General features: G+C 49.9%; 3 protein-coding genes across 4 annotated transcripts; 1 reads left to right on the forward strand and 2 right to left on the reverse strand.

The window, feature by feature from the left end:
- Nucleotides 1–307: 307 nt before the first annotated feature.
- Nucleotides 308–6,719, reverse strand: TEX51 (testis expressed 51). The gene is made up of 7 exons (XM_077315841.1): nt 6,454–6,719; nt 5,211–5,285; nt 4,982–5,071; nt 3,725–3,742; nt 2,444–2,533; nt 1,143–1,209; nt 308–747 (listed from the first exon to the last, which is right to left on the reverse strand). The coding sequence occupies exons 1-7, from the start codon at nt 6,710–6,712 to the stop codon at nt 384–386; spliced, it is 963 nt and encodes a 320-aa protein (XP_077171956.1). The 5' UTR covers nt 6,713–6,719; the 3' UTR covers nt 308–383.
- IZUMO3 (IZUMO family member 3) lies at nt 6,698–10,088 on the forward strand. 2 transcript variants are annotated; one of them, XM_077315843.1, is made up of 7 exons: nt 6,698–7,143; nt 7,225–7,299; nt 7,422–7,511; nt 8,323–8,340; nt 8,458–8,538; nt 9,244–9,334; nt 9,972–10,088. In XM_077315843.1, the coding sequence occupies exons 1-7, from the start codon at nt 6,912–6,914 to the stop codon at nt 10,027–10,029; spliced, it is 645 nt and encodes a 214-aa protein (XP_077171958.1). In that variant the 5' UTR covers nt 6,698–6,911; the 3' UTR covers nt 10,030–10,088. The 2 variants fall into 2 exon arrangements, with proteins under 2 accessions (XP_077171958.1, XP_077171957.1); XM_077315842.1 differs by lacking the exon at nt 9,972–10,088 and adding an exon at nt 9,639–9,793.
- Nucleotides 10,089–10,994: 906 nt separating this feature from the next.
- IZUMO2 (IZUMO family member 2) lies at nt 10,995–16,027 on the reverse strand. The gene is made up of 7 exons (XM_077315470.1): nt 15,767–16,027; nt 14,429–14,503; nt 14,118–14,204; nt 13,643–13,686; nt 12,770–12,932; nt 11,398–11,521; nt 10,995–11,239 (listed from the first exon to the last, which is right to left on the reverse strand). The coding sequence occupies exons 1-7, from the start codon at nt 16,005–16,007 to the stop codon at nt 11,197–11,199; spliced, it is 777 nt and encodes a 258-aa protein (XP_077171585.1). The 5' UTR covers nt 16,008–16,027; the 3' UTR covers nt 10,995–11,196.
- Nucleotides 16,028–16,514: the final 487 nt, after the last annotated feature.

Here is a 16,514-nt window from a genome sequence, read left to right on the forward strand (position 1 = left end):
CCCCCCCCCCGTCCTTTGTTCTTTCCCGGTAAAGTCCATTTGCACATTGCAGATCTGGATAATCTCAGCGCTGAGAGATGAGTCCTAACCCACCCCAATTTCCCCTTATGGACCTGTCAGCTTGTGAACGGTGCTGTGTAGCCTCCCAACTCCACTACTGTCAACTTCTATGTAAATTCAGGGCTGCAAGGCACTTGGTTGGAATCCGATTGATTTGTTGTGGCATCGCAGCGGTGCCCTTCAGAGGATGGGTCCGTGGCTTGATGCCCTTGAGAAGAACGGACAGCAGGCCGGAAAAAAGAAGTCCTTATTTACAGTAAATAGTTTAATTTCTGGCTTTGGTGCACTCTGGGTGCCTTGGGCTCTAATCCTGAGGCTGGCCTCTACCAAATATGTGGTGGGCTTGGTATGTCATGTACGTTTTGGTACGGGGTGCTTGGGAAGGGTGGCACATTTTGGTACGGGGTGCTTGGGAAGGGTGGGATGTTTTGGTACGGGGTGCTTGGGAAGGGAGGTACATTTTGGTACGGCGTGCTTGGGGCGGGTGGCACGTTCTGGTACGGCGAGCTCTTAGTAAACGACTGATCTGGGGCATTCGCCTTTGTGGATTTTGGAGTCTTCTCCGCAGAGGGGCTTGGACTGTCCGTATCTTCCGACCCCTCAGAACTCCACGAGCTCTCCGAACTGCCTGCGTCGTCATTCTCTTTGGGTCCTCCTTCTTCCTCTGCCTTTTTGTGCCGGTAATACCTGTAAGGAAAGAAGGAAATTACGGAAGCCCTCAGGCTGCAGCAGGAACGCACGCTTTGAGCGTCTCAGTCTGCACACCATGCCGGGGGAAGCGTCCCATCCCAATTCTTATATTTATGTATCCCTTTCAGCAAGCTTGTTTCACGCTTGTTAGCTTGCTATAATCCTTGAAGCAGCCCTATAAAGCAGGTCAGACGCTGGCTTGTGACTCAGAAGAAGTGGTGGGTGGGCGGGCAGTTAAGATGTGAAAAGTTCTTGAGTTATAGCCTGTGCACCCTCCGCCTCTCCAGGGGTGCTCCATTGTGCGGTCTTCTGGATTTAAGATGTTGGGAGTTCACGGCCATTGTCTCCTGCCTCCCTGCCTCCATACCCTGAGTTCATCTGCGAAGTCTTACCACACTCCAGCGCCAGCACTAAGCAAGATCACAATGGTCACCAGCACACCTGCAAGAACGTTGGGCCCTGTAGGAGAGAAGGAAAGGTGGTCTTTATGCCCTGCTTTTCACTACCTGTCGTATAATTGCTTTCCCTTCCTCTCCAAATTAGAGGCCACTGCTCAGAACCATGACAGCACGCTGGAAAAAGAACAGCCTGTCTTTCGGAAAGTGGAGAAGATTGTCCAGAAGGGAGACGAATTAGCAAAGGTCTCTTCAATCTACCCAAATTAGTGCGGGCCTCTGCAACCAGCATAGTTTTGCCAGTCGACTGGGGAGGGGAGGGGAGGAGGGAGTCTGTCTGCCTCTCGAGAAATTTTCACCCCAACAAAATGTCATATCACCAGATTGTGCCTGCAAATTGTTCTGCAGTGGCCCTTCTAAATGGCTGCTAAGTAAATAAATCCTGCTAAGAAGCATGGTTTAAATCGGCAATCGCAGGATCGGTCAGTGGCACAGGTGTGTTGGCAGGAATTTCCAAGCAACAATTTGTTTGGGGAAGTAACAGCCGGTAAAAGGGGCACATGGAATACTGCATTGGTCAGACCGCATCCTGTGTGCAGTTCTGGAGATCTCACTTCAAAAAGGACCTGGACAAAATGGAGAGGGTTCAGAGGAGAGTGATGAGGAGGATCTGGGGCCTGGGGACCAAGCCCTCTGAGGAAAGGCTGAGGGACCTGGGAATGATCAGCCAGGAGAAGGGGTTGAGAGGGGGTAGGATTGCTGTCCCTGTGTATTTGAAAAGTGGTCACTTGGAGGAAGCTAGGGAGCAGTTCTTGTAGGCAGCAGTGGATAAGATATGTAGAATGGTATTGGCTAGATATTGGGGGGGGGGATTTCACAGAGTTGTCCAGCAGTGAAATGGGCTGCCTGAGGAGGTGGTGAGCTCCCCCTCACTGGCTGTCTTCAAGCAGTGGCTGGACAGCTCCTTCTCCTGGATGCTTTAGACTGATCCTGCATTGAGCAGGAGGCTGGGCTAGATGGCCTGTCTGGCCCCTGACAACTCTGTGATTCTACGGCTCTAGTGCCATGTGCTTGGGCAGTCTGTGATCAAAGGGCAGCCAACCAGGCCTGGAGAAGAAGGACTAGCTGCATGAAAGAACCAGGCCCAGGCTGTCAGGGAACTGCAGGGCTTGTGTGTCCCCTGAGCTTCTTCTCTGCCTTGCTGTTTGCCTTGGCTGGAGCAGGGAGAGGAGGGGAGGCAGCTAAGATGGCTGAATGGGGTGGGGATGGAGAGAGAGAGAGAGAGAGAGACACTTTACCTGCACACACTGTAGAATCATTGCAGGGAACTTTGAGTAGGCGGCAGCCCCCACACTCCGCCAGCTCATAAGGTTGAAACCGGATCTGTTCTGTGTGTGGCGAAGAGAGATGGGTGGTGAGACTTGGTGGGGGGCACAGGAGAGAAAGCGTCAAGGGGCGCCTCAAGGTGCAGGTGCCGAACTCTCTGTTCAGACTCAGTTTATTGTTATGGTACTGGACCAGAATTCAGATTACAATACAAATATACTATATCAGGTGTGGCCAAACTCTGGCTCTCCAGATGTGGAGAGCCAAAGTTTGGCCACCCCTGTGGGTAGATGTGCCAAGATTAAAATGGGGAAAGATTCCAAAGTGTGAATGCTAATAAAATTCCAAATTAAAATAGAATGCAGCTGGGGACACTGTCTTTGCTGCCCTGTCACCCAGATCTTCCTTAATTTAGTCACCCTTCGTGCCAATGGAGTCACAACAGAGGCTAGTTCAATATTTTTTTATCTGACAGCACGATTTGAAACGTCTCAGAATTAAGCCTAATTTGTGGGAAGGATGAAGTCTGTGTTATGTGGCCATGCAATAGCAGCTTGTGGGAAGGTATTTTTGCACACCCCACTGAAATGAAAGAGAGGAGGGGGTGGGGGTGGTTGTATCCCGCTTTTTACTATCTGAAGTGGCTTACAATTGCCTTCCCTTCCTGTTCCCACAACAGACACCCTTTGAGGTGTGTGGGGCTGAGGGAGCTCTGAGAGAATGGTGACTGGCTAAAGGCCACCCAGCTGGCTTCATGTGCCTCACAGGGGCTTACAGTCGCCTACCCTTCCTCTCCCCACAACGGACACCCTGTGAGGTAGGGAGGTGAGTCTGAGAGAGCTTTGAGAGAACTGTCACGCCCAAGATCACCAGACTGGAGGCCGCAGCTCTTAACAATCCCACCAAGCCGGTTCTCAGTGGACCTGTCTCTGGACCGCTGCCAGCACCACTCCACGGAGCCATCAGAAAAGTAATCTTGCTTCCGGAACAATCCTGCATCTGTTGACTTGTGCTTGCTCAGAGGTTATCACAGCAGGGGTCCCCCGTGGTTCTGGGCTTACCTGCTCTTGTTTTTAGCCCTTCCAAAATGAGAGTGGTTCCGCTTTGAGGGGGAAGGAGCAATAGCCGGATCCTACCCTTCACGCTGAACGGTATTCTCTCACACACAAGTAAACGGGGGACTTAACACACGGAGGGAGAGAGACACCAGATGGCCAGACACACACATGTTTTGTCCAGACAGATGGACTCACCGCAGGAGGCGCTGCAAACTGTAAAGAGAGAATTGCGGGTGAGACAAATCTGGGGGGGGGGGGACCTGGTTCTCCTCTTCCCAAGGAAGTGCTACGTTTGTCATATCCTTAACTCTTCCCCCACACCCAACAGGTCGCCTCTGGAATCCGTCCCGTACATTTCTTCAGACTGCTGCCTCCGCCACCTCCTTTAACAACCCAAACTTCAGTTTATGGCCTAGTTTTGTGTCTCCGTTGGTCAGGAAACCCAGGCAGCTCCCAAAACGAATGAGAACCCCTGCTTTACCCATAATCTAGGCCTTGGAATGGGGAATGTGTGCGTGTGGTCTTGCAAGTACACAGCTGCAGTGGGAAAGGAGCGCATAGGAGCGTCAAACAGACAGACGTGTCTAGCTTTCCCAGTTGCTGGTTTCATCTCCAGGGACAGCTTTTCCTGTTTAAGAAGACGGCTGCTCTGGGCTAGGGGTACCTGCGTGGGTGTGTCCCCATCCCCCTTGGAGCTTACGGTAACATTTAAAGATGGCAGCACAGTGTCATAGCATGTCTTTCCGTTATTTTGCTGCCTGCAGGGTTGGGCTCGGGCAGGTGCCTCTGTGTAGGGGAGTCTAGGGTGTGGGGGCACAACTAAGAAGACCCTGCTAAGTCTCATCCCACATGCCTGTGGGAATCCTCACCTCTTCAAGACCGTCATTTCCACGATCTGAATATAAGGTGGGTAGCTTTTAACCTGACTAGTGAGGGGACTCGGAGAAGATCTTCCTGGGTTCCTTTATTAATTATCCCTTATCTCTGCAAAGGAGTATTTCCTTGACCTTTTCAGGGGACCCAGACGGTCCTGTCTGCTTTGAAAAGAGGACATGGTATTTAAAAAGAAAATGGACGGGCTTGGACAGCTGAAGAAGAGGAAGAGTTGGTTTTTATACCCCACTTTTCACTGCCCAAAGGGGTCTCAAAACGGCTTAACATTTACTTCCCTTTGTCTCCCCACAACAGACACCCTGTGAGGTATGGGAGACTGAGAGAGCTCTAATGACACGGTTCTGTGAGAACAGCTCTAGCCCAAGATCATCCAACTTGCATGTGGAGGAGCGGGGAATCAAACCTACTTCTCCAGATTAGAAGCGACCACTCTTGGGCGGAAGAGGGCTTTCCAAAGGGCAGCCCTCCAAGCTGTGTCTCCCCCCAGCATTATTCATAAACACTGGGGCCTCTGCCCTCCTTTGCTAACTCTTGGAGCGGAGGGGATATGGCCCTTACTTTCTTTCAGAAAGGTGCCGGAAACCTCTTCCAATCTCTTGCTGAAATTCTGTTTTTCCCGCCCTGCTTCTGTCATGAGGCGATCGAGATCTGTGGGTAAAAGGAGCCGGAATTAATGGAAGCATTCCAGATAAGGACCCCACAATGGGTGGTCAGAAGGTGCCGTGATGGGTGGCACGGCTGCCCAGCTGGTAACGCTTGGATGAAAAGCAACTGGCCTGGCTCTTACCTTTCTCGTTTTTCTGGATGATCTGCTGAAGTTGAACGAAGAGGTTCCCGGCCTCCCGCTCCATATCTTCTCGCTCTGCAGGTGGACAGACAAAAACATGCCTCGTGATGTTTGGTCTTTTACCTAGCCCTCAGGTGTAGGCGCAAGCACCTGCTTTTACCCCTCTCACCTGGCTTAACATGTCTGTTTCTCTAACCCTTTTGTATTCTGCGTCAACAGCACCGTAAACCCAAGGAGGCCACTGCTGCTTGCCAATTTTTCTCCTTACATGAAGATCTGACATGAAACCCTCCAGCACTACAGGTCGTCTATGGTGTGCCCAGTTAAGAGGCTCAGTTGAACTCCAAGTTAGATACTGTGTCTCCCTTTGAAATTTTGAGAAGGGGTAGCGAGTGCCAGCCCAAAATGGCTGCCCGGGGAGGCAGAGCCAACCTCAAAATGGCTGCCTCAGAGTTGCAGTCAACTCCGGGCAGTTTTCCAACTGGCCTTGAGCTTGGATTGTTGACTGATTAGGAGCCCTCTGTAAACTTGTCCTAATCCTCAACTTCCTCTGCCGTTCTCTATCTGTTGAACGGACTTGGGATTGCTTTCCTGGAAATCTGACCCATTTGACTATGTGTCTGTCTAAATGTTGCTACTGTCATCATGGTACTATTTAACGCAAACACCGAAGGTTGAAGTGGAAAAAAATAAAACTGTCCCTGACAAGATGCTGGCCTCTCAGGCCGAAAGAGCATTCAGGCCTTGATCACTAAGATCTGATCTGATAAAAGGTCTTTGGCTCCCTTGAGAACAGGCAGAACTTTCTCTCCCAAAATACCAGAATGCAAGGGCATCCAATGAGGCAGTAGATTCAGGATGAACAAAAGGATATTCTGCTTAACAAAATAATTGATTGAAATGTGGAATTCGCTGCCGTAGTCAGTTTTACAGGGGGATTCAACAGGTAAAGTGGAGAAGTTCATGAGTGGCTACTAGACCCAGTGATTCAAGGGGATCTATCTGCACAGTCTGAGGTGGTAAACCTTTAAATATCGGTGGAAGGAGCCAACGTTAGGGGAAGTCCTCAACCTCTGGGCTTTCTTTGGGCTTCCAGAACAATTGGTAGGCCACTGTGTGCGACAGGTTGCTGGACTAGAAAGCCCACTGATTCAATCCAGCAGGACTCTTCTCATGAGAAGTTATCCCCTAATATCTGGGGGGTCATCGCTTTGCCCTCCTCCCCCTCTCTCTGTTCCTGTACCCAGAAATCTTCCACCGTAAATGGCACATTTCCCACTGCTGCCCCCTAGGAAAAGCTGCTCCAGTTTATCAGCAACTTCTTTGTTCCCGTTCGCCAGAAGCTGCACGTCATAGCCGAAATACTTGGCCGCGTCCGGCCAGCAACAGAGGCACGCGTCGGTCAGCCGCGCGGACAGGGCCCAGATCAACAGTCCGTGTAAACATGCCATAGCCGTGAAAACCGGAAGAAAAGGCATCCCTTCCCATCCAGACTGTGACATCAGCTGTTGTTCTCTCCCGATCTACTCTTCAGCTTCTTACATCATATCCTGTTCTACCTCCAGCATCACGGCCTTAGCTGTTTTCCATCTCCTTGGCAGTGTTTCCCCGTACTACGGAGATCATTGTCTTGTCAACAATGCCTGACTTTAGAATGTTGCTTAGGCCACGACAGGTAGCCATGATGGGGAACCTGTCGCCATGGCAATGACTCCCCAATTCCTGCTGGCTTTCCCCCTGCTGCTCTGGTTCCTCCAAGGGGGGTTCACCTGTCTTCATTGTGACCGTCGCTTCTTGGACTCTGTCGCTACCGTGCTGAAGGAAACGCTGCCGGCCAATCTCTCGGGACGTGACACTTTAATAGAACGGCAAATCAAGTCCTTGGCCGACATTCATGGCACTTTCCTCCAAGAAAACTATGAACGTGTCCTGGGTAGGATCCGTACTAAGTGAGGCAGATGGGGGCTTGTGGGGTCTGGGCTGCAGGATTACATGAGCTAATGTCGTTTTTCAGATGTCCGAGGAGTGACGAATCTCAAATCCAACATTATTAATTGGCTGCGTGAAATCAAGAAGCAGCCATGGAAAGGTAACAGAGGGGGGAGAGAGGCTGTGAGCGACTTTTGACTCCCTTGGCCCCAGCACCTACCCTTCGGCCTCAGATTGCAGTGCCGACCCCCTGTATCACTTTTTCCCTTTCTCCTTCTTCAGGGGTCTTCCTGTGGCAACTCACCCTGTACCATCTTCGGGGCGCTCTACGGAAGCAGATGAAGCAAACTCTCGAGCAATTTGCTGACCTCGGTACCTGTCCCAAAGAGGGATGAGAAACTGGGTGACCTGACTCCCAGCATCCTTTGCTCCAACCCACTTGAATAAGCCTTGCTTCCCATCCCCGAATAATGGGGTCCCACTCCCAGCCCGCTCCTCAGCTTATCCTTGGCCACCAGAAGTTTCCCAAAGGCAGCAGAATCTGTTTTGCCATTGGCGTTCCAGCTGCAGAAGCCTTCAGTCTCTCTCCTATTGCAGGGGTTGGGTTAGCATCGGAAAACTAGGAAGGAAGACGGAGAGTTGGGTTTTTTATGTCGCTTTTCTCTACCCGAAGGAGTCTCAAAGCAGCTGACAATCGCCTTCCCTTCTCCCCACAATCGGAAAGGTAGGTGGGGTTGAGAGAGCTGCCAGGACTGTTTTGTGAGAAAAGCGACATATAAGAACCAACTCTTCTTCAGTAATATCAGGGCTCTCTCAGCCTCACCTTCCTCACAGGGTGTCTGTTGTAAGGAGAGGAAAGGGAAGGTGATTGTAAGCCACTTTGAGACTCCTTCGGGTAGAGAAAAGCGGCATCTAAGAACCAACTCTTCTCCTTCTCCTCCTCCTCACAAGCTTTTTTTTTTGTGAGGTCTCTGCCCTTACCTCTCGAGGAGCAATTTTAGGCCGAGTCAGATATATAAAAGAGTAAGGCAACGATCCTTTGGAATGTACCCCAAATTGGCAAGGGGTCCTGTGCCTCAGCCATGGATCTCTGTTTTAGGCCACCTGAATAGCTAGCCTAGGAGGTCAAATCCCTAATATAAGCATTTGACTCTCCCTTTCCCTCACCCCACTCTCATTTCAGCTTGCTCAGAGGACTGTAGTAAGTATCAACCCCCCCTCCCAAAGCCTAATGGCACCCCAGAATCCCTCCCCTCCTTCCAGTCGGCCTATTCCGAATTGGCCGCGTGCCCAAAGTCCGTGGTTCTTCCTTCCGTAGCAGTGACCGAGGGTCCCGTTTTGGACTGCTGGACCTGCTTGCGCATCGCCATCCAGTGCTTCGATGGGGAGCTCTGTGGAGGTACCGCTGGGGATGAGAAGGGGGTTGGGTTTAACCTCTTCTCTTTGCAGCGGATCAGCTCTTTTGGGGGCACCTGCCCACTCAGATACCAGTTTCCTACTGGCTTATCCGAAGTGGTTTTTCTCCAAAGAACCCGGAGAATTGTCACCCGGCAAGAATGTCAAAGAAGTCCCCTTGCAACCAAACCAGAATCCCAAGGGTTCCTCTCCCAGGGTATGGGTTTTTTCCAAAATGGCGGCTGGGGAGAGCCGTCCCATGCTGTGCCTGCAGTTTCCAGCTCCAATTGAAAGCGGAGAAAGAAATATTTTATTTTTTTTTAAATGTCTGACCCCTCCCCTCCCCAAGTGGCCAATGATGGGCCTGGGGTAGGTGGGAAGGGGAGGGGCCCCAGCTGTTTAAACCTTTGCTGGCTGAAGCTCCCCTCACTTTTGGGGGAGGCGTGGCAAGGAAGTGTGGCAAACTGACATCCCTTACTGGTACCTTGAAGCCTGAAAAATTTTTCAGTGCTACCTCTGCTGGCTGATAGATTGAAAAAAGGCTGGTCCGTCTTGTCCGGTGGGAGTGTGTGTCCCCCCCCCCCAGTGCCACTGGCCTTATAATAACGCCTCCCCACCAAGAAAACTGCTTCGCAAAGGAAATACGTAGCCCATACTTCCCACTGGAAAGCCGCCATTTTGGTAAGAGGGCTTGTCTGTCGCCCTCTAGTGGAAGACGAGCGACTTGCGGAACATAAAGAAATCAACCTTTATGTCTTCTTGGTGTGTGAATCGGTGTTGATTTCTTCAGCTGTGCTCGTGTAAGTACATGGCTCCAACCCGTCCCTTTTACTCCCCCATGGAAAGCTTTTCGTACTCCCTGTTGGTGGCTCTCCGTATCCTGGAGAATCCATGGGGCCCCAGTCCCATAAGCCCGGCTCATGGGGTCATGCTCCGGTCATAACAAACCGAGCAGTCCTTCCAGTCTGCCATTGCATTTCATTAGAAGTTAACATGCAAGGCGTCTGGTGAGAAATCAGAGCTGAAACAAGTTTCTGGTCCTCATTGTGCCAATGGGAGCTTAGGAACTCCACCATATTCTTAATTTTCTGCCCGTTTTCTTAGGTCGCTGGAACTAGGAGGTGCTTATCCTGTGTTTGGGTGGAGTTCATTAGCAAGTCCATTAAAAAGAGCCTTTCATGTGTCTGGGTGGAGTTCACTAGCAAGTCAAGGTCTTGCCTATGTTATCTGATTAACCATTAAAAGGTGTTTGTAGAGTCCCATGGCTTTTTTTTATCCTGGTGTTCTTTAGAGCTTATAGCCAGGTTTTATTGATTTTCAGACTCTTGTTTTAGGTTGAAAGTGTATCAGTGTTTGCGAATTTCAATGGTAGTCAACACAGTAGCTGTTGGTGGTGCCATTCCTCTGCTCGCAGTCATTGGATTCCTCCATTTCCAGGTATTTGGTGTGCTTCAAACACAAAAAGAAGATGCTGCAGAAAGCGCTGGCTCGCTAGAGGAAGAGAAGCCATCAGGAATGCTGTCCTGTTAGACCAAATAAAGTCATTCTGCTTGATTCTGTGTCCGGATCAGGGCAAAGAGGAACGAGCCCTGGATTCACATTGAGCCAGCAAATAAATTTTCCCGGCTGTCATTACCTTAACTTGCCACACCCAGGTTAGGCTCCTGTGCCTCTGAAACATGCATGACAGGCAGAAATAAAACAGGCAAGGCTTTTTCCTTATCTCTGCATTCCCACACAATGGAAAAGTTGCACCAGCTGAAATTCTGCTGGTTAAGGGATGGTTGCTGTATTTGATGTAATTTTAACAGTCCCTTTTCAGCCACATCCCGAGACATTCTTGCATGGGAAGTGGGTGCATTCCCCTCTCGCACTTTTCCATGCGCAGCTGGAAGGAAGTGCAAAACGAAAACAAGAGTCTGCAGGTATAAAATTGTAGCATTGCAGGCTACAAAGTGCAGTCGTGTGGTTTGGCTCGTGGGCATGGGAGCACCAGTATCTAGTGGCTGGAGTAGCAGGCCCAGGGGGGCTGGAGGTCTGTCCCCCTGGAGGTCTGAAATTACACTGGAACCACCCAATCCTCCTTCACATGCAACCAGCTGGATGACCTTGGGCTAGTCATATCCTGATTGTCCTGTTCTCACACAGCAGTTCTTGCAGAGCTCTCTCAGCCTTACCTCCCTCACAGGGTGTCTGTTGTGGGGAGAGGAAGGGAAGGCAATTGTAAGCTTCTCTGAAACTCCTTCGGGTAGAGAAAAGCGGGATATAAAGACCAACTCTTCTTCATCTTCTAAGATAAAGCTTAGCTAAGACATATTCCCTGAGAGTAAACGTTAGTGGATCAGTGCTGTAAAGAGCTGAAGCCGGCTACCAAGACACGGCTTCCAGGTTGTTCTTGTTGCCTGCCTGTCTCTCTCTGTCTACGTCACACAAACACACACCCCAAACTGGGATCTATGTTTATTATGGGGTATTTGGTAATGGGAAGGCCAACAGAGCACACACTGCATTGTTCAAGTAAAAATAATGTTGAGTTGTGGCAAAACAAGCAATTTTGGGAAGTCGTTGTGTCCGGTTGTGTGCTCAGCACCCCACAATTCACTGGTGGAGGTGAAAGAGAATCTTTCCTGTCAGATGTCCCATCACAGCGAGAGGATCTTGGCTAAACGTACAGGTAGAGATAGTTTCTCCAATATTTTATAATCCTGGGGAGAAGAGAGAGTTAGTGTTCCCCCAGCCCCCTGACTCTCTCTCCAGGACTGCGGGGACCGCAGGTTCCTATCTCAGAGGAACAAGCCAGCAACGCAAATCTAGGCGAGCTGCCGCAGCCGATGCTATTTTGGAGGCGTCTGTTTCTACTCACACGCCGATGATCACCACGAAGAGCAGTCCGCCCATGCACAGGACAATAGCCACGCCGTTTTGGGTGATGTTGGGGTCCCACCGGACTGGTCCATAGCGAAGAGAGAGGCGATCCTGGGAATCCACTGAACATACAAGCCCCTCAATTTAGGCCTGGGAATCCAAATCCCCTACCCTTTGACCTGGACAAATCAGCCTAAGCGTCATGTCTTCCTTTGGCTCACCCCCCTCCCTCCAGCAGCTCTCCAAGTTTTAAAAGTGGGATCAACTTCTGTTTGCTCTGCTTTTTGGGGACACCCCTGCACTGATCTATTTCCACTGTCTTCAGTGCAAGAATTTCACATCAGTTAATGAGGAACTTGGTCATTTTTTTCAGCATCTGTAAATGGAGTTTATTTTTTTATTGATTGGTGTAATTTCCCCCTCCCCCCGCCTTTATCCACAGCCTTGTCTAGCATGGCCTTTCTCCATGGGGTCTCAAGATCCTTGGGTCAAAAAATAGTCAGAGCTGCTCCTCCCTTTTTCCTTTGCGTGACGGACAGTCATGCAGTGGCTAGAGAGCGGTGGACTCTAATCTGGAGAACCAGGTTCCCCACTCCTCCACATGCAGCCAGCTGGGTGACCTTAGACTAATCACAGTTCTTTTAGGGGGTGTTCTCACAGAGCAGTTCTCAGAGAGCTCTCTCAGCCCTACCCACCTCACAAGGTGTCTGTGGTGCGGAGAGGAGGTGAAAGTTGTTTGTAAGCTGCTTTGGCACTCTTTAGGGTAGGGAAAAGTGAGGTGTCAAAGAACAGCTCTTCTTATTCTCTATATTCATGATCTTTCTCCATGGGGGGTGGGTCTCGGGATGCCTTTGTCAAAAGTGGTCAGATGGAGTAAAGTAAGGCCCTGCCCTTCAGGCCTCTTTTATTTTTTTTTTGTCTAGAGGGAAGGCCTGTAAGGCAAATCTGACAGGTACAAGTCCTAGCGGTAAAGGACGTTTACTCCTTGTAGTATAAAATATGACATCTGGGTTTTGGGATGCCTGGTTAAGGGCTGCCCTCTGCTGGACACGGCGACCAACCCACTTACACCCCCCACACCACGCCCCGTTCCATGATTTCATCCTAAAAATGTACCCTGATCTGCCTTGTCATCCTTTCCACCTGGATTTTGACAAGAGTGACACCAGTTGTATCACCAAGCATGCTCCTTACTAGCAATCATCCTCGGAAAGTCAGGTGATACTTGCTGGTCCTAAGGAAAGCTCCCCAGTCAGCCATGTTGACTTCACTTGCCCTTCCCAGGCCTGACCTGTCACTTTCTGAACCAAAACAGTTTCTCTGCCACACGTAGCCCCCACCTGTATCGTGGCATCCCCAGATATACCTACCAAAGCACTGACGTATCGTGTAGCAAACAGCATTAATATCTTTACATCCGACGCAATCCAAAACGCTGTATCGGAGCCAGTCTGCAACAGAGGAGGAAGAAGAGAGCAACCACAGAGCAATACTAGGGATGCCAGCCTCCAGGTGGGACCTGGGGATTCCCCGGAATTATAGCTCACCTCCAGACTTAAAGGGATCAGTTCCCCTGGAGGAAAGGGCTGCTTTGGAGGGTGGACTTCACAGCCTTATACTTCACTGAGGTCCTTCCCTGCCCCAAATCCCACCCACTCCCAACTCCACCTGCAAAGTCTCCAGGTCTCTCCCAACCCAGAGCTAAGCGATAACCAACCAGCCTAAGCGAGGAACAGTTCTTTGAAGCAGGCCTGCCACGTGCAACCCCAGTCCTCTGGCCCAGAAATCTCCCTAGTTTTTTGGGAACTACACAGCCTCATGAGACAAAAATCCCCTTGGTTGCTCTGCCTGTAGGTTCTCCCCCCCCCCCTCCGAGGGTCCAAGTGTGGTTGAAGGCACCAAACTACAGGCAGGAATGGTGAGTTTAGCACCAGCTCAGCTCTCTGTTGACCCTGGGAGCCTATCTGGAGCTACCTGTGCTCTAACAGGATTTGCCTCTGCTCTCCCTAGACTGCAGCCTAGTGGGACGGTATCTGCTTCACACCCAGAAGGTCGCAGGTTCAAGCCCCGGCATCACCAGTTGAAAGGATCCAGTAGTGCGTAAGGTGAAAGACCTTTCTCTCTGAGACCCTGGAGAGTTGCTGTCAGAGTAGATAAGCTTGACTTTGAAGGACTGATGGGTCTGGTTCAGTTTAAGCCGGCCTTGTGTGTAAATTGGTCAGGTCCCCGTGCCTCAATACTCAGCAATACAACTCCTTGAACTTACCACAGGTCGCCTTGTCACAAGCTGTGAGGGAGAGAAAGAGTTCAAAAATTAGCGAGAGTAGACCTATTTTCAATTAACCACAGGGGCGGTTTGTTTGTTTTTCAATTTCAAAGCGTTCTGAGGGACAATCTGCCTTTTCCTTCTATTCCTGGGCAGGAATATTACAGTTCATACAACTAGTAGTAGCCAATGAGAAAAGGTACCACTAGATGCTGCATGTAGGTGGTTATACAGGGCACTTTTTTCCTTCTGGGCAGCTGGCAAGCCTATTTTCATGTCAGCAGGAGCAGAATGTACAATCTGCAGCTTTCCCCTTAGAACTCCACAATAGAAAAGACCAGAAACATAACTTTGGGGGGAAATTAAACTTGGAAACTAATGCATGGTGGCCAAGATTATAATATTGCTATGTTCTAGGGGTGGGGCTTGAGGTTGCAGAAAATCCCCCTTACCTTTTGTCTGATGTTCCTTTAATGCCACTTTGAGCTTCATGGTTGTTTTCTTCCGGAAGTCAACCAGTTCATCCAGCAGAGCCTGGTCTGGGGACAGAGAGCCAGAGATGCTGGGGGCAGCCGGGTGCCCCACATGGGCCAAAGCAGGCTACAATTGAGAAAGGGTCAGTGTTTGGAGGTGAGGCCACCTACCCCCTGGCGCTGCCTGGGAAGGTCATAGCTGAGATGTGATTGAGAAGTTAGTGGTACTCAGGGCAGCCTTTTTCAACCTTTTGAAAAAGGTTTTTTGAATGAGACATTGGACCGCTCACCTGTAAGAGTGCTTCTAGACAGCGTTTCTATCATGGACTTCACTTCTTCAAGCAGTCCATCCACTGTAGTCTTAACTGGGAGAAAGGAGAGAAAGAAGGCAGCATTCGCCTGAAGTTCCAGAGATCCTGCAGCCACAGTAGACCTGCAGGAAGAACAACTCCAAAGGAATGTCCAGAAGTCCCTTTCCAGAGGAGAGAACATGGGATGTAATGCAGTCAGGTACGATTCCATGCTCCTCCACATGCAGCCAGCTGGGTGATCTTGGGCTAGTCACAGTCCTGATAGAACTGTTCTGACTGAGCAGTCCTGTCAGAAGCTCTCTCAGCCCCACCTACCTCACAGGGTGCCTGTTGTTGGGAGAGGAAGGGAAGGTGATTGTAAGCTGCACGGAGACTCCTTCGGGCAGTGAAAAGTGGGGTATAAAAAACAAATATTATTTTTCACGCAGCTGCTCCCAATCCCCCCTTACTACAGCCTTTTTCTTCCATGGTTGTTGCCCATGCAGGTACGGTGACCAGCAGCGTAGCCTTTGAGAGTGGGGTGTTGGTGGTCAAAGAGGATCTTTGTCCGTTTTTAACCAACAGAAATTATTTTAGTGCTGTTCTACAGCTAGACTCTGATCGAGCGGCTTACAGATCATGTTTAGTTCCTGTGCCATGAGCAGTTGGGAGGCTGGAGGCTAGTCTCTCTTGGAGAGCTATTTTCCTGTTGGGGTTTCTAAATGACTTCCTTGATGTGGTTTCTCTTTGGAGCCACTGTAGTTCAGTGCCGGAAGGAGGAGGGATGTGTCGATTACAGATCTACACTTAGCTTGAGCTTCATTGGAAACAGGCGAGATAAAACCATATTAAATAAATGTGATGCACGAGAGAAGGTGGTTAATGAAATTAGGGCACAACGGCTGGGACAGGGTACTGTTGTTCGCATTTGTTTTTAAAAAATCTTTGAAAACTCCACTATCAGCACCTCTATACAGCACTGGGGAGGACTATATGGAAGGGGGAAAATAGTTATATAATAATACTTTCCATAAATGAATTCACAAGCAGAGTCGCAGTGAAGGAGGGATGGGTCCCGATTTGCCGAAATTTTAAGTAGAGGTGTAGCTTGCTGCCTAATGACGTCACTGTCACTAGCCAATCATTGCCTGCCGAGCTCATTAAACTACCCTTCCACACTACAGCCCACAAAATCTTACAGATACGCTCAGTGGAGAGAGAAAATTATTTTTCTTGATGGAGGAACCTATTGGTTTGATGGGAAGATGCCTGCATAGCGACCGTGCATTGAGTGCCCAGCTAAGCAATCTCTGTTTGATTGGCAGCGCCAGGCTGTACCTGCATATCCAGCAAACTGGCTGGTGGCGTAATGTGATAAAAAATCTCCCTCGAGACCCTTTAGCAGTGCCTCGGCACGTGCCTTGAGGCGAGAGTCATGGATCTGGCGTGGAACGAGCCCGGTCCTGAGCTTTGCCATCTCCTCCTTAAACTTTTCATCGCACTGTAGACAGCCCCAAAGGCCTGCAGGAAGTAAGGCCAGAAGTTGCAGGACCCACAAGGGAGAGCCCAGGACAAGCATGGCTGACCCTCAGTCGAGGTCCTAGCGTACCTCAGGGTTCTCCAGAGAATGAAGTCACAATTGGAGTTGCAGCTTGTGGAATGTGGGTTAGAGCGGTGTTGAGCCATAAGTCCTATGCAAGAAGGATCCCGAGTGTGGCAATAAAAAGATCGGAAGCCTCTTAGAATCTTTAGAACTGTAGGATCTTGTGGCCGGGATGTGGGTTGGTTCCGTGGGACTGAAGGAATGTTTCCAACAAAAAGCCCAATGATGATGAACCTATGGGCCTTTTTAGAATTTTCCAGAATGGGTAGCGAGCATCATTACAAAATGGCTGCCATGGGAGGTTGTTAAGAGTCACAAAATGGCTGCCATAAAGTCAATAAGCAACTACAAAATATGCCAAGCCACGTATCTCCCTATTACATTGGCAGGGACACAAATCTGGTGCCAGAATGCAAGGGAAAGCTAAATATGAGAAAACTGCAATTAGAGATGATAAAATTAACTTATGTAGGATGCTCCTGA

The sequence above is a fragment of the Paroedura picta genome, chromosome 16 (assembly GCF_049243985.1).
Source record: "Paroedura picta isolate Pp20150507F chromosome 16, Ppicta_v3.0, whole genome shotgun sequence".
In the NCBI taxonomy this organism is placed as follows: domain Eukaryota; kingdom Metazoa; phylum Chordata; class Lepidosauria; order Squamata; family Gekkonidae; genus Paroedura; species Paroedura picta.

Excerpts from the sequence above, each read along its gene's own strand:
- TEX51 (XM_077315841.1), bottom strand. The coding sequence starts at position 6,712 with ATGTCACAGTCTGGATGGGAAGGGATGCCTTTTCTTCCGGTTTTCACG. Across the intron at positions 1,210-2,443 it reads TGATTCTACAGTGTGTGCAG|GGCCCAACGTTCTTGCAGGT; the intron begins GTAAAGTGTCTC and ends TCTCTCCTACAG. Across the intron at positions 748-1,142 it reads AGTGCTGGCGCTGGAGTGTG|GTATTACCGGCACAAAAAGG; the intron begins GTAAGACTTCGC and ends CTTTCCTTACAG.
- IZUMO3 (XM_077315842.1), top strand. The coding sequence starts at position 6,912 with ATGGCAATGACTCCCCAATTCCTGCTGGCTTTCCCCCTGCTGCTCTGG. Across the intron at positions 7,300-7,421 it reads CAAGAAGCAGCCATGGAAAG|GGGTCTTCCTGTGGCAACTC; the intron begins GTAACAGAGGGG and ends CTCCTTCTTCAG. Across the intron at positions 9,335-9,638 it reads ATTTCTTCAGCTGTGCTCGT|GTCGCTGGAACTAGGAGGTG; the intron begins GTAAGTACATGG and ends CCGTTTTCTTAG.
- IZUMO2 (XM_077315470.1), bottom strand. The coding sequence starts at position 16,007 with ATGCTTGTCCTGGGCTCTCCCTTGTGGGTCCTGCAACTTCTGGCCTTA. Across the intron at positions 14,504-15,766 it reads CCAGTTTGCTGGATATGCAG|TTAAGACTACAGTGGATGGA; the intron begins GTACAGCCTGGC and ends CCTTTCTCCCAG. Across the intron at positions 12,933-13,642 it reads AGTTCAAGGAGTTGTATTGC|CGGGGAATCCCCAGGTCCCA; the intron begins TGAGTATTGAGG and ends GAGCTATAATTC.